This window comes from Ischnura elegans, chromosome 5 (assembly GCF_921293095.1).
Source record: "Ischnura elegans chromosome 5, ioIscEleg1.1, whole genome shotgun sequence".
Taxonomy (NCBI): Eukaryota; Metazoa; Arthropoda; class Insecta; order Odonata; family Coenagrionidae; genus Ischnura; species Ischnura elegans.
This window is the reverse complement of record NC_060250.1, coordinates 107,519,983-107,536,831: the sequence shown is the minus strand read 5'-3', so window position 1 is coordinate 107,536,831 and position 16,849 is coordinate 107,519,983. Positions and strand designations below refer to the sequence as shown.

Genomic DNA, 16,849 nt, shown 5'->3' with positions numbered 1-16,849 from the left:
TTCACAGGTAAAATTTGCCTTTTTAAGACTAATTAATAGGTATTAAAAAAAAGTGTATAAAATGAGGATTAAAATAAAAATTACTAGTGAAAAATAAGAGGACATCATTGAAAATTAAAGAGAAGTTGCAAACAAGGGAAGAAAAGATATATTACAAGACGGAAGTTTTACTAAATAATTAAAAATGAGAATAATAACTTGAGTTGTCAATGGAAGGCTGCACCATCTTCAACCACTGAGAATTACTAAAAAATCTGAGCAAATGCAACGAAAAAACAAATGGATAATTTTCCAAAATTTTCTTGCCTCATAAGGTATTCTAATATAAATAAATGCCATGATAGGCCACAAAAACATAGACACAAATAAAAGAGAACTCACACGTTAGTTTCTTTCGTTAAAATTTGAAACTAACGTGTGAGTTCTCTTTTATTTGTGTCTATGTTTTTGTGGCCTATCATGGCATTTATTTATATTTATATCACCTGTGGTGTCCTTCAAAAGTAACATGTATATATAATATTGAAAAATCATGAATTCACAAAAGATTTCTTTGACAAATGAAGTTTATTCGGTTATGAAAAGTGTTAAAATTAGTTTAAAACCTTGTACTTAGTACCCTATTTTTCAAAAAAAATTTCCACCCTGGCTTTTGACTCCCCCCCTGAATGAAATACCTGACTACCCCACTGCTCACTATCCTAAAATGCAGTCACTTGCAACTAATTAACTTCCTTAAATGATACTATTTGCCCATGAAAAATATATCACATCAATTAAATTATGCTCACCGTATGCAAAAGTGAAAAAAGAGCATCGGTTGGAAATACTTTCCATTTTGAGCAGGAAAAATGACTTCAAATAAGTAAATTTGAGTCACCACCTTTAAGGATAGAATCTCATTAATTTCCTACACACAAATCTCGCCAGGAATTAATTATACATAAAACTATTGTTGGAAGCAATAAAATCTAAAGGACAGTCAAGAAACAATCATGTACCTGCTTCCCCATATTGAGAACTCAACTGATACATTATGACTTGTCACCTAAGAGGTTGTAAATATCTGGTGGGGGCACCACTGGTTTCGAGCGGGGAGCGAAGTGTGGCCGGAATAGGGGTGCTTGGGTAGGACAAACCACGCCCCTCCACTTTGACCAAAACATTGACAGTCCCATAAGGGTCAATGCTTTCTATTTGGTGAAATTTCTGGTCAAAACTCATTAATACATTGAAATAACCATTGGAACACACAATGTAAACCTTTTTTTCTAACTTCATTGGTAGGCTTTGCAAAGTTATGACTCAAGCATCTTTTCCCAGGGAAAAATTATTATCTATCACCATGGTTACCTTCTTCAACCAGCTCAGCTGAAATTAAAATTTACCACACAAAAAACTAAGCTACAGCGCCTCCAGATATTTACAACCTCCTTGCTTGTCACCCACGATTTCCACTTGTATACCTACATGAATAATTTCATGAAAGTTTACCCTTACTCTGTCACTGGACCAAAAATTGTCAAACCAAGATGGCAGAACTTTGACCACGCTAAAAACCCTGAAACGGCGCCTATAGATATTTACAACCTCCTTGCTTGTCACCCATGATTTCCACTTGCATACCTACATGACTAATTTCATGAAAGTTTACCCTTATTCTGTCACTGGACTTAAACTCTAAAATGTGATGTGATCAAGAATGTGAAAAATGGTGAGAAGATACAGCATTTGTCATGCACATAGAAAAAGAGGTATAATCATAAAATGCAGAGGATTGGTCAACTTATGACACAAAGATTGCAAAACTGAAAGTTGAAACTTTGTGTTTTGGCACCAGAAACAATCTCAGGAACATGGGACCACTAACACATTTTAAAAAAGCAATTGCATTCGAGTAGTGATCAGTCTCCGAGGCATACATTCTCATGAATATAAAATATACATTTCTAGTATAAAAAATATTGCTCCCTTCACTAAGAGGTTTTTAACCCAGAATTCAACACCCAGTCTATGGACTCCCAAGTACGTAGTCCATGACACCACATGGACATAGAGGAAATACAATGCAACTAGCAATATAAGTACTTTCATTTTAATTTCCTCCAATCAAAAAACTAAAGTTCACTATGGCCGACTACTATATACACGTGTAGATAAAGAAAATGAGCAATTTACAGCTTTTCTGACAACATGAAAAACTGATATGTACTTTGGTAGGTAAATATTCATAATTCTCTTGAAAAAGAATGATAAAATTCAAACAAGTTCATTAATGTAATTAAAATAGGTACGAAATGTATGACATCACAGATAGCATCCTCCTCTCCACTGGAATCTCTGACACTGTCCATGCCAAACGGAGTCACATGCATTACAAAATCCTGGGTGGAATATCTTTTGTGCTCCATTTTTCACTTTTGGTGATATTAGATTTTGGATAAATGACAAAGAGTGACAGCTGCAAGGCAGATAAAATGCAGCCAAATGCATTTGGAATCTGTGAAGAAATATAGAAAAAACATAATTAATGATTTAAAAACAATTAGTCCCACAGGTGAACCCATACTATCTCTACTCATTGTTTAAAGGGCCAAGATTTTTATGAACCCTAATAATGTGCCGTTCAATTCCACTAAAACAGACTATTTATGACCATGGAAATAATTTACACGGTCACAGTCATAATTAGCATGCAGCATTATGATTACATAAATAAAAGATTAGAACTGAACCCTATATCAAGGTTTAGAAAACTTTGGCACCTCTTTAATGAGGAAGTTGCATGAAATTTTTTTCATTAAAATGATACATGATTCTTAAAGCAATTTTCACCAGGAATCCATTTTCACCGATCAAACTTCTCGTAAGCCATTGATTTTATCATTAACATTCATTTAAAACAGTGAAATCTGTCTGCAAAATCAAAGTTAGCTCTGATTGTTGGTGACGTCATTTCTCCCTACGGCATTTTCGTTTTGCATGCACGGCCGCAGAAGCTACAATGAAACAGTCGTTGAGTAAGTGAATAATTAGGTTTTTTTTAATCCGTGTTTTCTCTGAGATATTTTATGACGTTATTTAGTTACATCAAGTATATTTTATCCATTTTCTGTATTCGTAGAAAAAGAATACATTGAATATATGCGAAGTGGAAGACGGTTTCGTGAAAGGCTGTTGCCATAATCTCTCAAAGGTGGATTCCTTAATGATGACATTATATTTAAAAGTAACCCAGACTTTTAGGCTGCAGAATTTAGAGAAGTGAAGGCTTCGCGGTAAGTTTTTCTTGTTTATTATGTCATTAGTGGACCAGCATTTACGAATACAGAAGTAGCTACTTGGCCTCCGTTGAAAATTTTTGCATGAAATACTGATCCATCTAGTTAGTGCAAATATAGTTTATATGGTAGGAATTATGATTTTTTGCTTTCAGTATGATGTCAGCTTTTTGATTCAGAACGTTGTGAAATACTTTCTGCGCACAGATTTAAGGTAATTTTTCTGTACACATTATGCACATCGTATTGTGTACAATTTTAAATGAGTTTAGAACTCTTTTTTAACTAAAAAAATCCAACTTTATTTTTTTTAAATGGTTTTAAATGATTCATTCAAAGTATTTTCCGCCGCTACCCACAAAATTTCCCCATCATTCTGGCAGAGCCCGAATATCATTAAGGTAAAAGTGTTTGTCTTTTAAAGCTATCCTCTAATCCTGATTTTTAGCACCAAAAGGGTAGTTTCCTTCATCGAACAAAACGAAATGCATTGATTGCGATTCCTTACCCACCATTAGTGTATTCATAATATACAAATTATTTGGTTTTAAAAATCCCAGTTTAGATGAATGGCAACGGTCAATTTTAACCTCCTTTGAAAAAGGCCAGATTAGCACCCATGAGATTCCACTCCACGTGACGTCACAGGGACCTAGTTTCAATACGTGTAGATAGGAGTTTTACATTGTATGAGATTTCCAATGCATGCATGAGGCACAGAGCTCAGAGAAACATGTCTTAATAATCACCTATTAAAATTGCCTAAGGTCGGAAAGTTTCCTTCGTTTGATAGGGTATTAATAATGCTTATTTTAGCCAAGCGCTACCTGCTAGCAGCCTGCGTCGTATCAGCGCTCAAGCCTCGCCCCAAGGTCACCTCACAAGCCGACAGCTGGAACCGGAAATACGTCACACGGACTTTTCCCATCATTCCTACTTAGCCGTCGCGTTTTCGTGCACTTGAAATTTTTCACTTTTCGTTTAATCGTGAAAAATAGATATCGTCTATCGAAAATCTAAGAGCGTAAAATACTCCAGGAGTAATAATCTTTCGATTTATGCAATAAAAAAATAATAGGAAAACACCATAATGGTTATCAATGCAGGAATGACGGACAAGCAAATTATATTCTCTGACCTTTCTTATTACTCTCTCTACATGTATCCTAAAGCTTTCTATTTGCTTATTTAGCTTAACTTCATCTTTAGAGCTCTTTAGATTCTGCGAAACACATGGTGGTCTAATTAATTCTCAAATTTTACCACTGAATGAGTGAGCAGTTAGTTTGAACCCGCGATCTACCATTACTCCACAGGCTTCTGGAATTTGCTCAAGAAATCCAGTCGACACTATCTATTGCTCGGCCACCATAACCCCTCGAAATGAAATTTTCTGAAGAAGAATCATATGATTTATTTTTTTTATTGAGTTTAGATAGAAATATCTGAGCTATAAACAATTCATTAATATTACAGTAATGTTAAAAATGATTCCTTATGAAATAATTGTGTTTGAAAAACATTATTTCTATTATTCTACATTATCAGCAGTATAATGCACTGATTACTGTAAAAAAAATGGATTTGGAGTATCCTTCGCAATTCACTTTTTTTACTTTATACCTATCGCAGCGCAATAAACTAAGTGCAATTTGATGTACTAATTGCAGTAAAAAAAATACTGATCCATACAAGAGAAAATGCGTTATATGTCACTCACTGCAGTGAGTATGGAATACTACGCATGCTAATAAATTGATTTCGGAGAGAGGGAGGGGGTATCCTACTGTATGTACCCTTTAAGCATTCTTATCATGATTAATCATTGATAAATTCAAAAAACACAATAATTGTAAGACATCGTTTACTGCGAGGGCCGTTTTTTTCAACCTACGATAGCTCAGCAAAAACAGCATGCAAGCGACAGGCGGGTACTGCGCAAACAGGGCAACTGCACGTCCTCTGCACCACACGCTCAAGTCATTTCTTAGCATAATTCTGTTGTAATTACTTAAGTTAAAGTGATCTTAACGAACAAATCCCATCGTTTTCGTCAACAGATCATTCTTCATCTCCATCGCCTTAACCCTTGTTCTTTCTTCTCGCTTTATTATTCGGTATAAGGACGAATATTTTATTAGAATTTCATGAAGTATTTGAACACATAGGCACAATGCAATATTTTATATTCGACATTATAAACAGCACTTCACGTAGGTAAACATACCGCAAACTTCCTGGCGTAAGTATACCGCAACAATCTCCTAACTCCTCGCCTCGGACATTAGCAACTCTGTTTGGGGAGAAATGACGTAACACCTCTTGGACACACTACTTTCGCTCGCACCCCCCACTCCTCCATTTTGACCTTTAATATCTTGAAAACTACCACTAGTATTGAAATTTCCCCCGGTAGATATTTTTTCCTGGAGGTTTACTACATTTTGACAGAGTTTTCAAAAAATGTAAAAATTCCCCATTGTGACATTACAGTAGATGACTTACACATAATTATCAGAATGTAAATGCATCAGACAGAACTCATAAAAATATGGTAAATTCTTTGAAAAAATCAGTCATAATCCCCTAATGTCAGCTATTGAACTATAAAAATAAAACCAGACTAAGAACAGGAACTACATACACTTTACTAAAAATAAAACAATTTATTTTTTCATGCAAGTGTCATTTAAATGTAAGCCTTTATTGAAAAGAGTAAAAGTTTTTGAAATTCCTACCTCTGTTTTAACTCTTATACCTGTGAAAGTATACGACCTTAGGAAAGCTGCCATCAGTTCTCACAGATAAATCAACTTTTTATTGGGCGAAAACAAGGAAATTGTTTGCAGCAAATTCTATGAAGTATAATACCCCTTGCTTTTCTAACTTACTATCTAATGAATACAAAATTCCAGCCACTTCCAAAGGAGCTGGTGAGTGGAAAATTTTGAGGGATGTGCTCAACCAAAAATGGTTCCAAGAATTATTACGAAAATCCCAACCTGCTGCCTCCTTCTCCCTTTAAAAATTGGACATGGTGGATATTCCAGTTTTTCTGTGAACACCCATGGTCAACAGCCTCTTAAACCCACACAATTTGGCTGATCTTCAGCATTGTTGATTTTTTGGATAGGGGAAAGACTAGCGTTTTGTTTAGTATGGAGAGGAACATTTCATTTTCACCATTTCTTTGTTAACACAGAGCACTTGCATTATCAAAATGCAAAGACAGCCTTCCATGAAAAGAGCTTTCAGTAAAGTCTAACATAGTTATGAATTGAGAAATAATAATAATAATACGTATTTCAAAGCCTACGTTAACGAGGAATGAAAAATTCTGCTAATTAATATGTACCAACTTATAATTTTTGCACAAACATTAGCACTCACCTGAAGCACATGTGCATGGAAGATATTTTTTCATACCTGTGTTATCCCCTATTTTAACCAATTTCTAATAATTTTAATAACATTCTTTACACTCTAGAGCACTCATCCCACTGTCCGAAATAATTATAGAAAAACACATATTGAAGGAAGGCAGAAATATCAGTTTTTAAATTCTCGTCTCCTCCTCTTATTCATCTTGTGGTGTTCTGCCCGCCGGCATGTCCCCCGCGCTAATGCTATTGTTATTATAAATGTTATTCCCCCTCTTATTAATTAAACCAAAAAAACTTATCATCCTATGAAATACTAGTTTTTTGCATACTTTTGTTTTCAATTTCAGCCAAAACATCTGATATTCCTTTGAAATATAAGTTTTTTTTGGGTGAAATTTGAAAATACATATTCCTTTTAAATATGATTTTTTTAGGAATGTTCTAGTGGGAACCATTTCTTCTGTTGAATGGGACTACCTCATTTCGCTAAGTATCCAAAGCTGGCTAACAACAATGCTAACGATTGTTGAGAATTCAGCAAATTCTTCAATAACAAACACAGAATGAGATTGTAAGACTGGGATAAGGACACTGAACGCAATGCAGGGTAAAATATAGATAATCCAGTTAAAAGTTAATGTCATCATGAATGATTTAATAACAAAATAAATAGAGGATATTACATAATTGAACAATTTCTGTATAATTTTTCCGTTAGCTGAAACAGAATTTTTGCATTAATATAACTAATCAATGTAAAGTTTCAACCTGATGTTTACATTAACTTTGAACAATAGCAAAAATTACGAACAGATAACCGACCCTTGAATTGACTGTGAACTTGAACCATCGCATCCTGTTCATCAAATGCAAATGATCAAATGAAAATGAAATCAAAATAAACGCAAGATCCCACAGGAACGGCCAGAGGAAACAAGTGGCCTCCGAAAAATGAATTCCCTGGGGGAAACGAATAGCCTTCGAGAGATGAATGCCTTGGGGAAACGAACAGCTTCAGAAAAATGAGCACCTGTTAAAATATCAGGACATTTGAACCATTCATCAGCTAAACTGTGCATTTTCATGGATGGAGGGGACTGGTGGAGAAGGAAGGAGAGGGACTCCATTGTCTGTTGTACGCACTTCAGCAGCCTTGGATGGTCCGCATCGTAGCCACCATCTGTTGTAACCACAATGCACTTGCTGGAGTAAGCTACAGTTCAAAATACCTCTTGGTGAGCATATCTGTTGGACCGAATATGCTGCACATGTGCAGTGCAGACATGAGCAGTGAACAGGGAGTTTTAGAGCACTGTTCATTTTGGAACCTGTTCATTTCAGCGAACAGTTTGTTTTGGCAGTTCAGTTCTTTTTGACCCATCCCTAAATCACATGTATACCAAACATATTTAGCATTACACAAGGTGCTCAAATTAAGTTGAGTTGTAACTTAGCCGCATCAATGTCTGCTTCCTAATTCCTTCCTCTATGCATTAAATTTTCATTCAGAGATGCCATATTCTAAGATTCATGGTTACAGCTAACAAAACAAGGTTGAAAAAAATTACTGTGAGACCATCTGTTCCTAAGGTTCACGCTAATTTGCCTATTAATACAAAATTGACCAAACCCAGGTTATGTAAAAAAAATTTCTGTGAATGTATGGGTAAATATCAAACCAAGTGCTTCTCTACAGATTATTTTTTGTTTATTTTTTCTAAAAACCTTATGATGACTTTCAAAAACATTAACACTATAGGACTGGGATAAAAAGCATATGTGGGATTGCAGCAACTTCATGTGACAGTAACAAGGCCGTAACCAGCAAGGGGTTCTAACCCTTCCATGCCAAGATTTTTGAGATGGCAGTCTCGAGAGAATCTCCTTGAAAGGAACATATGACCATCCCCTCCAAATGAGCCCCCACGAAAAATTTTTCTGGCTAACTGCCTTCCCTGCTCGATGGCTGATAGACATTGCCTCCTAATCTATGATGCACGCCAATTTCCAAGAATTTTTTCCCCGAGAAGTGATCTGTATACATAGTTGGGTGCACAAACAATTACTTTTATTGCATACATGTAGTATATTTCTACCAAATAAATTAAACTTAGATCTCTCACCTGCACAAATTGGTCATTAAGAAGAACACCATATGTGAACCACTGGCAGGATACCACAAATGTTGTAACAATCAATGGAAAAGGAAGAGATTCAGAACTTTTGGTCCTAATTACCTGAGTCTGAAATGAAAAGATACAAACAGGAGTATATAACAGTAAAAAGAGCAAAAATTTATCATATTTTTATAATAATAGGAAGGTACTGAATATTTTCATTCATCAACCAGAAATACAAATATGTAAATATGCAAGTATATCCGCAATTCATGCAACATTATATTCCTAATGTGAGTGGATGAGAAGCCAAGGGGTACAAGTGATTTCTTTTTTTTCGTACAGTTACGTACAAAATTACATAAAAAAATAGACTAGATATTTAATAGTGCATTTTATTTTCTACTCGATGTCAGCACAGAAAAGAGTCACTCGTATCCCTTGGCAACCAAGTTTTTGTGTATTTCTTCTCACAATCAACTTTACCGATCTCCAATGAGAAAAAAATCAGTTGTACCCTTTGGCTTCTCGCCCCCTCATGTGAGATGAAAAAAAAATGCTGAAGAAATTAGTATGTCTACTGAGAGTTGAATATGAACAGTTAAACAACACTCTTGGTTCAAGTATGGTGCTAATACTGGAGTAAGTTTAGAGCTTCTTTACATACTGAGCTGAAATATTCATTCACTTAAATGGACTATTTCAGTCTAAACACCTCTATATTTTAAGAGAACATATATTCAATTTGCACCATTCAATTCATGGCCACTGGTGTTCCTGCTTTGTTCTTCTCTGAATTTGGAGGATACCTATCATTCCATTCCATAGTGTTTTATACCGCATGATAAAATCAAAGAGTATACCGTTTAAACTCATGTAAGAAATGCACCTTTTTCCCCAAAAATTATAGCCGAAAATGGGGGTGCTTCTCTTAAACGAATTTCTCATCTGCCTGCTGGTCGCAAGTCCAAATGAGAACTGAATGGCCTTGGTTTTCAGGGTGAGTCATTCATCAAAAAACCTAGGTCAAACATGAACGGGAAGCAGGGGAGTTTCTCCCTTAGTGACGTATTTTTACAATGTTCCTGTTTGCACTTATTACTCGTAAGCATTTTGCCGTCGCATCAAAACCTCAGAGGTCATTATGGAAAAGATCGTGTGGGGTTTGTCACTAACTGGTGGGTGAGCTCTAATTTGCTGCCACAAGTGGGCATCCCGCAGCACTTATACCTTCATGGTATGGTTCATGAGTAGGACAAGCGTCGCAGTGCAATGGTGCATGGAAACAGAGGATTAAAACTCTTTCCACTACCTCTTATGAGATGCTACATTCAAGAAAGCATTAATTTAAAATTTTGATTCGCTTTCTTCAGCGAATTTGGATTCGAAGTATCTGGTGAAGGGAATTATCAGTGGATATTTGGAGACGATCCAACCATTGCTCTTACAACAGTAAAACTCCATACAATAATTTTTTTTGGACAGGAAAAACAATGACTTCACTGTAGGGGGTATCATTGTAGAGATGAAATATGCTGGTTGCATCATCGTAGGGGCATCCGAGTATTCAATGTGCTTTCTGATGCCAGTGGAGTAAAGTTTTCAATCTTGCTTTATTCACCTAAAAAAAAACCTTTCCTACAGCAATGATAATTTTTTTCATTATTTACCATCATTGGCTATCACTGAGTGATTTTCACTGCGCATACTACTGTATTTCTCCGAATAAGTCCCCACCCTGAATATAGTTCCCCCCCCCTAATTTTGAGGCTTCAGTTTCAGGAAAAGTTAAAAAAATGCGTTCGAATATAGTCCCCCCCCTTTACTTTTACCACAGGAATTTCTGGAAAAAAAGGGGGGACAATATTCAGACATATACGGTATTTCTAAATGACATCATTGTTACTTGTATACATTCTGCTCTACGCCTCATCATTTAATTTAGCTAAGATATAAAATTAATGAAAGCCAAAATTGTTGCTTAGGGATAACGTATATTTAAAGTACTCTGTTATTTTCTGAATATCTTGTTGATATTATTCTTGGAGTGCAATTATTTCAGCCGATATTGATTGGCACCAATGGCATGCATCAGTGTCACTTGAAAGAGCACATATCACCCTTCAGATTTACGACTTAAAATGAAATGCTAGAATCCCATTGAAATACCAGTAAATATATATGTTCGTGACCAGCATGTACTATGTATCGATAAAGACAATAAAAGTTAGGTGGTGTGAGTTAGTTACCATGAGTAAAAACGTGGTAGTTGGCAATACACTAAGGTCACAGTAGTAATCGCAGATGATGATGCCTTCATAGAAGCTGAACACAATCAGTATTCTTTTAGCACACCCGATTTTCAGTGCCGAAATGCAGTACAATCCGCGAGTACTGCATGCAGTGGCACAGCGAGGGGGGGGGGGGGGGGGGGTTTGGGGGTTAAACCCCCCCCCCCCCTAGAGCTCAGAGAAATATTTAAGTTTAACCCATTTTACTTAATTTGATTGATATTACTAATAGAATAGTGTAAGGATAAATAAAATATCCCTGAGAAAGCCGTAAAACTCACCGTTTTGAACAGTTTATCTCAAAATTCCGCAATTTATTAATCTCGCACCTACCGCTTATCCTGGTGGGTATTCCATACCCCCACACACCCCGGTATTAGTTGCACCAAACCCCCCCCCCAGCCTTAATTCCTGATTGCGCCCCTGACCTCAGGTAATATTTGAATCCACGCCTTGTCACCGTATATCCAGTAATGCATAGCGGAGCAATAGACGGAGCCGTGTGGAGTGGAGCAATAGATGGAGCTGTGCGGAGTGGAGCAACAGATGGATATGTACGGAGCAGCTTTGGCTTCCCTAGCACATTTCTTATGGTAGAATCTGTCAGAGTGGCCTTTGCCGAACCAGAGCCTCACGTTCCCTCCACTCCCTCTGTTCAGTAGGTCTTGGATGTGAACCTTTTGAAGTTTGGAGCAAAGCTGTTAAGATGCGGTAACCTTTGCTTTGGTTCTACTTTCTGCATATCACATAAATATTGATGGAAAAAATACCTGTACATGCAAAATACTGTTTTTTTCCTCAATAATTCCTTCTAGAGGGGCACTTTCTTTGTTTTGGGCCCAAGCATAGACTTAGTTGTAGGGAGTTTTTGTACTTAGGTTCGTTATGGGAGGTTTTTTTGCGTGCATTGACCATTGAATGGGCCCAGGACCGGACCAATGACTTCCAAATAGTGAGGTTTTCTTAATATGTATTTCACTGCATGGGAATTAGTTGTACAGAGGTTTTACTCTATCAAGCATCATATGGTCTACCAATGAACACCTACTTATCTCCAAGCACCATACATGTCGTGTTAATTTAGCAGAAAAATGCTGCGTATATTTAGAGTATTGTAATTGGAAAATTTGATACTTGTCGGAAGTCCAGGCATAAGTTTGAAACACTTCACTATGGGAGAGAGAAAAATTCTGCCAAAAATGTTTTTACTTTAGCTGCGATGCTCAAAATAGGGGTGCATTTCTTACATGGGTAAGTCTCTTACCCGAGTTTGTACGGCATTTCTCTGTCTGAGTCAAGTCATCAGTTCTGGCACGGGAGCTTACCACGTCAATCTAGGCTACACACCATGGAAATTATTTGCTTCTCAATGTGACAATAGAGCAACAGAAACCTTACATAACTGTTTACAATAGGGTTCTGCTTGAATTACTTTTCCAGACCTCCCATTGCCAAAGCTCAACCACGTGTAGTTAGTAAATTGTGTATTGACGGGAACCCCAAGCTGTTTCCTGAGACCTGAGTGATTCCAAAAAGATGACAATGTAGTCTGGACCTTAAGTAGTAACATTAAACAAGGGCATGGGATTTCAATTAAAGGATACCCAAAACAACAGCCTTACTTGTAAAAGGCTTTTGCTTGCCTTAAAGTTCCAAAATAAAACAGAGATAACTTAAAGAAAGATGCTAATCCAGAGAAAACCAGGTTTGTAAAATATTTTAGAGAACCCAAAAATGGTGTAACTAATACTGGTACATATGAGTGACTGTGTACAGAAAAAATTCATTCCATATAAGATGATCCCAGTAATATGAGTGAAATGCATAGTTATTAATATGTTCATTACATAGCAAATCCATTAAGCAGCTGTACCATGACATCAATTACGAGCTATCATTAGATAATAGAAAAAAATACACTAAATATATTCTAAATCCTAGTAATTCACAAGCACACTTACCAACACTGAGAAAGGAGCAACAAAAAACAACAAGGTCATGGAACAGCAAATGAGACCCATTCGAGTTCTGGCAATGTGTGGATCAGATTCATAATGGACGTACGCAAGTGTCAAGAACAGCACTAAGGTCACTGCACCCAACTGCCGGAGAATGGTGGTCTAGAAATAAAGCTCAATTAACATAAGGGAACTTTTAAAAGTCTCTATTAACTTCCCAACAGAAGAGAATTTTACCTTCTTTGGACTATATAACAAATAAATAAAGACATAGCTCAACTGGAGGAATGCACCAACACAATTCACAACAATAAGGGAAACATCTTCGATCAGACAACCATAACGGAGCCATAGACTGCACCTAAATGAGAGAAGATAAAATTGGAATTAGAACAGAGCCATCAATTTTCTAAGCCATAATATAATGTACTTAGAGCCATTTTAATAACAAGTGATTCAACAATTCAAAATCCAAACTATGTGGTCTCTGCTCCCCTTCAGATCTCATGCAATGTAAGAAAAAAATTTTACTGAAAAAAACCAATGAGTACATAGCAATCTTGAATATTCTTTCCAAGCAATAGAAACTATTATGAATTGGCTTTACTATGTTATTCTTGGCACTTCCTGTGCACAAATAGTTTTATAATATATGTACATGAATTTTGAAGGCACATTAAATGATTTTCTTATCACCCCCCACTTTAATTCGTACATTCCTTGGTGGTAGTGAGAAATTTCATCATTATAAACAAGACAATATTTTCAAAGTGGATTTGGGCATCGAATGTTTTTTCTGGCAGTGCATTAAGTTTGATTTGCTCATTTTAGTGGATGCATCAATTCACCATTTAAGTTATTTCAGGAAACAACGGTGGCTTAGCCAGCAGAGCACCTTCGCAGAGTCAATTTGGAGGAGTCGACCGACAGCTGAGATCATTTGCACCATGAGGGAAGGGTATGGAAGAAGTGGTGGAGAGAAACCCGACGCTGGCATTAGCCTGCTCTTAACGAAAGATGTCAAGGGGACCGCAGCTTAACATCCCATCTGATGGACGGAGTGTTGCACTTGAAATGCCCTCCACGCAACAATCAAGAAGGGATCCGGCAGTCTCTGAAAATTCTCCACCACCAGGATTTGAACCTGAGCCAACAGGGTGGGAAGCCAACACCCTAGCCACCACACCAACTTGATTCCCAGCTACATGGAGATGTGAAGCAAAACTCTACGGAGAAAGTCAACGTTTTGGTAGTTCAAGCCATTGAGCACTGGGCAAAAATTGGGGAGATCTGGATTCAAGTATGGAATTTTTTTGATTTTCCTCTTCACAAGTTACAGGGCGTGTGTTGCATTCAAAATCACCATGTTGCTTTTTCTGAAGGTTCTTAGTCTTAAAAAATGCATACAAACCTAAATTCTTTTTTAAGGGAGAGAAGAGTTGTTTATCACAATTAACTCAATTTCTTTACACAGATGTCTCGGTCCACCACCAATCATTGGCCTTCACAGTGATGCATAAAAATCAGTATGAATGTGGATATATTCTCTATTTATTTATTATGTGGATAAATTCTAATGACGATTTGTAGGAAGATATGAAAGTTAAAAGATACCTATTAGTAGCAATCAAGCAAAGAGAGTGGATCAGAGGTCCTGGTTTATGAGTTGCAAGATCTAGATAACAGGTCCCAGAGCTGATAGCTTTACAAATCTCAAACAGATACATACTTTTGGTCTTAATTTGAGAATTTGGGAGTTGAAGTCACAAATATATTTAAATCATGAAACGTAGTACCTGCATGTAATAAACAATGGCAGGAGATATCCTGAATGGACTCAACAGTATTTATTTGCAACATTAGGAACTTATCCATAAAACCACATAAGTTTGTGAAATTTTTCGGGTTTCTGTAAATTTAAGAATAATTCCCAGATTAGAAGTTTCCAAAGGTCTGTGGTTTCCTTTCCAAAACTCCAGCCCAGACCATCCATCTGATTGGTAAGGACGATTCAGCTTGGGGTGATGCTCATAAAATCAACTCAAATAGTAATCACTTCAAGTACATCACCCATGATTTACTGATGAAAGAACAAGAGGCTCAATATGCATAGATGGCCACTAACTTGAGCTGGCTGAACAATTGAACCATTTGGACAACATGGAAATTTGGCACTAATGTAAGTATATCAAGAAGAGGAAAAGTGACGACGGCAGCCATCATTAAGATGATATTTTAGTGGAATACCTAGACATCAGGGAATTGCACAGTAAATACTTGTTACCTTGTGACTTATACAAATATGAAAGACTGGATGAGTGGAACCCCGTGCGTGTGAAAACAAGGATAGGAAAATGTGTCTGTACTGCAGGGATGAAAATTGTGGATATCGAGTAAGGGTATTACAAATGGATCAAGACATTTGAGATATGGGAAAGGAAGAGAAGCAATAAGGTAAAATGGACAGAGAGGAAAATGAAATTTGAAATGTTAGTTATTAGACATGGATAGTTATGAAAGGAAACTGCTATAGGAGATAGTATGAGTTCTTAACACAGAGAAAAAGGAAAGCATGTTCCTTGCTGAGCAAGCAGGAACAAGGGAGGAAAAGAAAAGTGATAATGGATACATTGAAGAGTGAAAGACCTAACTGAAAATTTATTGCAGCGTTTAGGTTCATTAAGTAAAATGGACAAGAAATCATCCTCACCTCCAATTTATTTCCTCCACATAAAGAGTTATGGTCTAAACCGCATACTTGTGAAGAACAACAGGCCTCTTGGGTATCTTACTATAATACTGTCTCCTTAGAGGAAATATTATATCTTAAAACACATTTGTTTTTACAATTATTATTTCTGTAAGGTAACCGCACAAAGGTGGAGCTGAGGAAAATTCTTCAGTAACAATCATAATCATGTTTAATATTCCAGGACGAGGATTGATCTGAATAGGCTTGGCCACTGTCACTTTTTCCAAGAAATATTTCCTACTTGCGGCCAACGATGACTGAACTTGACTTTTAACATTGTTGATAACCCAAATATGTACATGCAAGCGCTCACAACAAAATCATACTGCGAGCAGGGATGTCTACACTACATGCTTACAAAACAAATCAAAAGTAATGCTTTAACTTTAAAAACTTACGATGCAAACCCGGCGACAAATGGAAAACATGATGTATCACCGCAGGTTCCTTTCCTAACAATCTTGCGACAAATCAATCTGGATGCAATAGCAAAGGCAGATTTTTATGATGGAAAGAACATTAACAAATTAGTGATAAAAATTGAGTGAAAGTATCAAGGATTGTCATGATATAACTCAAGCACTTACACTCCCGACAAAAACTGCAGTATGGTACTAATCGACGCAGTTGTCGCAAGAGCACTTTTAAAGTCTCCCATTCTCAACCTTCAGATGAACTAGATGGAATATGTTGGTGGCTGAATCACCTTACCCTGGACTAATGCCAATGCTTGCTTTACGCTACCACTGATAACCTGGTTCCAAGCATTTCTTCACCTATCAGGCCAAGTACCACAAATTCCAACACGGACAATGTCATAAAGAAGTAATCATCCAATTAGTAGTCCGAAAGACTGTGAACTTCTTATAAAGAGCAGTCGCTATTCTCACGAAGAATTGCCCTCACCTCCACCACTAACCAGAGATAAATTTGACAACACAACAACCCATTGCCCGTTTGTAATATCGGTGGGCCCGCTGGACATTACGATCGGCATTTGTTTCCAACCTATTTTCCGTTCATTTCTATTGTTTTTTTAATACAAAATACGTCTAAATATTATAAAT

General features: G+C 36.7%; 1 protein-coding gene across 1 annotated transcript; it reads right to left on the bottom strand.

The window, feature by feature from the left end:
- Window positions 1-1,280: 1,280 nt before the first annotated feature.
- On the bottom strand, window positions 1,281-16,773 carry LOC124159394 (sugar transporter SWEET1). Its single transcript, XM_046535171.1, has 7 exons — window positions 16,689-16,773; window positions 16,370-16,558; window positions 16,181-16,258; window positions 13,268-13,391; window positions 13,034-13,192; window positions 8,788-8,907; window positions 1,281-2,500 (listed from the first exon to the last, which is right to left on the bottom strand). The coding sequence occupies exons 2-7, from the start codon at window positions 16,438-16,440 to the stop codon at window positions 2,375-2,377; spliced, it is 678 nt and encodes a 225-aa protein (XP_046391127.1). The 5' UTR covers window positions 16,441-16,558; window positions 16,689-16,773; the 3' UTR covers window positions 1,281-2,374.
- Between the last annotated feature and the right edge of the window lie 76 nt (window positions 16,774-16,849).

Bases quoted from the DNA above. Each gene is read 5' to 3' on its own strand.
- LOC124159394 (XM_046535171.1), bottom strand. From the start codon at position 16,440: ATGGGAGACTTTAAAAGTGCTCTTGCGACAACTGCGTCGATTAGTACC. The intron at 8,908-13,033 runs GTAAGTGTGCTT...TTTTCATTTCAG, and splicing joins TTGCTCCTTTCTCAGTGTTG to ACTCAGGTAATTAGGACCAA. The intron at 2,501-8,787 runs GTGAGAGATCTA...ATTTCTTCACAG, and splicing joins TTAATGACCAATTTGTGCAG to ATTCCAAATGCATTTGGCTG.